Source organism: Austrofundulus limnaeus, unplaced genomic scaffold (assembly GCF_001266775.1).
Source record: "Austrofundulus limnaeus strain Quisiro unplaced genomic scaffold, Austrofundulus_limnaeus-1.0 Scaffold83, whole genome shotgun sequence".
In the NCBI taxonomy this organism is placed as follows: Eukaryota; Metazoa; Chordata; class Actinopteri; order Cyprinodontiformes; family Rivulidae; genus Austrofundulus; species Austrofundulus limnaeus.
Window position 1 is genome coordinate 783718 of NW_013952485.1, and position 2301 is coordinate 786018.

At 37.0% G+C, this 2301-nt stretch overlaps 1 protein-coding gene across 1 annotated transcript in view; it reads left to right on the forward strand.

Moving 5' to 3' along the window:
* Nucleotides 1–2301, forward strand: part of jam2b (junctional adhesion molecule 2b) — a 16873-nt gene that overhangs the window by 4794 nt on the left and 9778 nt on the right. The window contains exons 2-5 of the mRNA XM_014011649.1: nt 231–296; nt 559–669; nt 766–915; nt 1697–1878. Of these exons, the coding sequence (XP_013867103.1) occupies nt 231–296; nt 559–669; nt 766–915; nt 1697–1878 (509 nt within the window). The remainder of the gene's footprint in view (nt 1–230; nt 297–558; nt 670–765; nt 916–1696; nt 1879–2301) is intronic.

A 2301-nucleotide genomic window follows, 5' to 3' on the forward strand; every position in this document is an offset into this window, starting at 1 on the left:
TGACTCAGCTCTCTCTTCACCACGACGGACCGGTACAGCGCCCGCTTTACAGCAGGCGCTGCGCCAATCCGCCTGTCGAYCTCCCGCTCCGTTCTTCCCCCATTCGTGAACAAGATCCCCAGATACTTAAACTCCTCCACTTGAGACTGTTATCAAGATCAAAAATATATCCCTAGTGGACTGAGAATAGAATTAGTAGACTGATTTTTATGTTGTTTTTACTCTTCCAGGTCCCATCTGTATGTCTGTGACCGTGAGCACCAGGAAACCCAAAGTGGAGGTTCATGAACACACCGGTGAGACGGAGCTATTTTTCATACATGCAGTTTTATTATTATTTTTTTAAATTTAGGAACAAATTTTCTTTTATTGATTAATTGTCATTAAATTTAATGACTAATATAGTTTATTACTCAGTTAATATTTTTAATAAACAGATTTGTCAAAACAGATTGACTAAAACTTAATAGTTCTCAAAATTAGGAAAACAAAGATGCTCAATTAAAAACTAATGGGAGCTAAGATATTCAACTCATTTGTTGTTTTGTTTTCTCTCAGATGCTGTGCTGTCCTGTGAGTTTAGGACAGAAAAAGATCAAAACCCTCGAATTGAGTGGAAAAAGAAAGAAAAGGGGGTGACTTTTGTTTACTTTAATCAAAAATTTATTGGTGAGTGAAATGCCTTTTCAACACATTTTCCCAGCTTTTCACGAAAAAACAAACAGTTTGCCTTCATCCTTATTTATTCTCCATGCTTCCCTTCAGGATCMTACGCAGGAAGAGCCAAGATAGAGGGAGCGACCCTGACCATCCACTCCGTCACTCAGAAAGACTCAGGAGAATATCGCTGTGAGGTGACCGCCAGCGAGGACCACATCAACCTCGGAGAGGCAAYAGTAACTCTCAGCGTGCTCGGTGAGAAGAAAACCTGAGTGTTTTTGACCCTACAAAATAAGAGAACAAACATGTTTGGAAACATGCGCTTTATTCTGGTAAGATTTAGAGGAATTAAAAACAAATATATAGATTGGAAAGCAGAAATATGACATTATATGCAGATTCATATTTTTGAAATCTGTGAAAAATGCTCAATAAATGCATAATTTTGACTTTGACATCTCCAGCATCAAATTGTCTTATAACAGTATATTTTTTAACAAATTGCAAATGGATATTATGATCCAAATGTTATTTATATGATCATCTTTTGTTTTTAATTAAAACTTGTGATGGTTTTAGAGCCAATACATATTATCATGTTTATGAACTTATACAGTTTAATGTGAATGTGTTTCTGGGGAACAGAAGGAAAAATGTGATTATAATGTGATCTTTGTGCAAAAAAATTAAATAGTTTCTACAACTGATCAAATTTAATGCAAAAATAAAAATATAGCCAGCACCAGACATATTATATGTCAGTAGGTATTTCACATTCACGCTTTAGCAAAAGCATTTTATATTTACAGGCTCTCAGTTTTATACGGTACTGGTTTGTTCAACAAATGTTTTTGATAAGATTATTATATTTTTATTTCTGAGAAGATCCTGCAAGTTTTCGAAGTTAGAAAAATGTGTAGTAATAATTTTACCTTCGAAGAACCATTAAAATTTGATTTAAACTCTGGACTTTTTCAAAACTTACTCCTAATTTGTTTCAGTAAAACTGTGTTTTGGGACTCTATTTTTCCCTCAGTGCCTCCTCACGTCCCCTCCTGCGAGGTGCCAAGCTCCGTGTTTGTTGGAACAGGACTGGAGCTTCAGTGTAAAGACAAACTGAGTGTTCCTCCTGCCACCTACCGCTGGTACAAAGACAACAAGGCACTGACGACCACCGGAGACTCTCCCTACAGCATGGATGCAAACAAGGGCACGCTGGTGAACACAGATCTCTTTATACTCATGCAGCAAACACAATGTACACTCACTAACTACTTTATTAGGTACCTTAGAAGATCAGACAAGTATGCAGACCAACACATGATGCTCAAAAACTAAAACCATAATTACATAATTATACTAAACAAAATGCTGGTGTGACAGCAAAAGAAACTTGAAGAAACACAGAAGAAACCCAGACAAGACATGGAAGCACAATGCCAGACTGCAGATGAACTGGTAGGCTGATGAGGTAGGTAGAGACAGGTGAGACTAATGAGCACAGAGAACAGGTGTGAGTAGATGGGGCAGGACTGACTGAGAAGCAGGAATGGGAAGTGACAAAGACAAACAAAGTAAGTAAGTAAGTAAGTAAGTAAGTAAGTAAGTAAGTAAGTAAGTAAGTAAGTAAGTAAGTAAGTA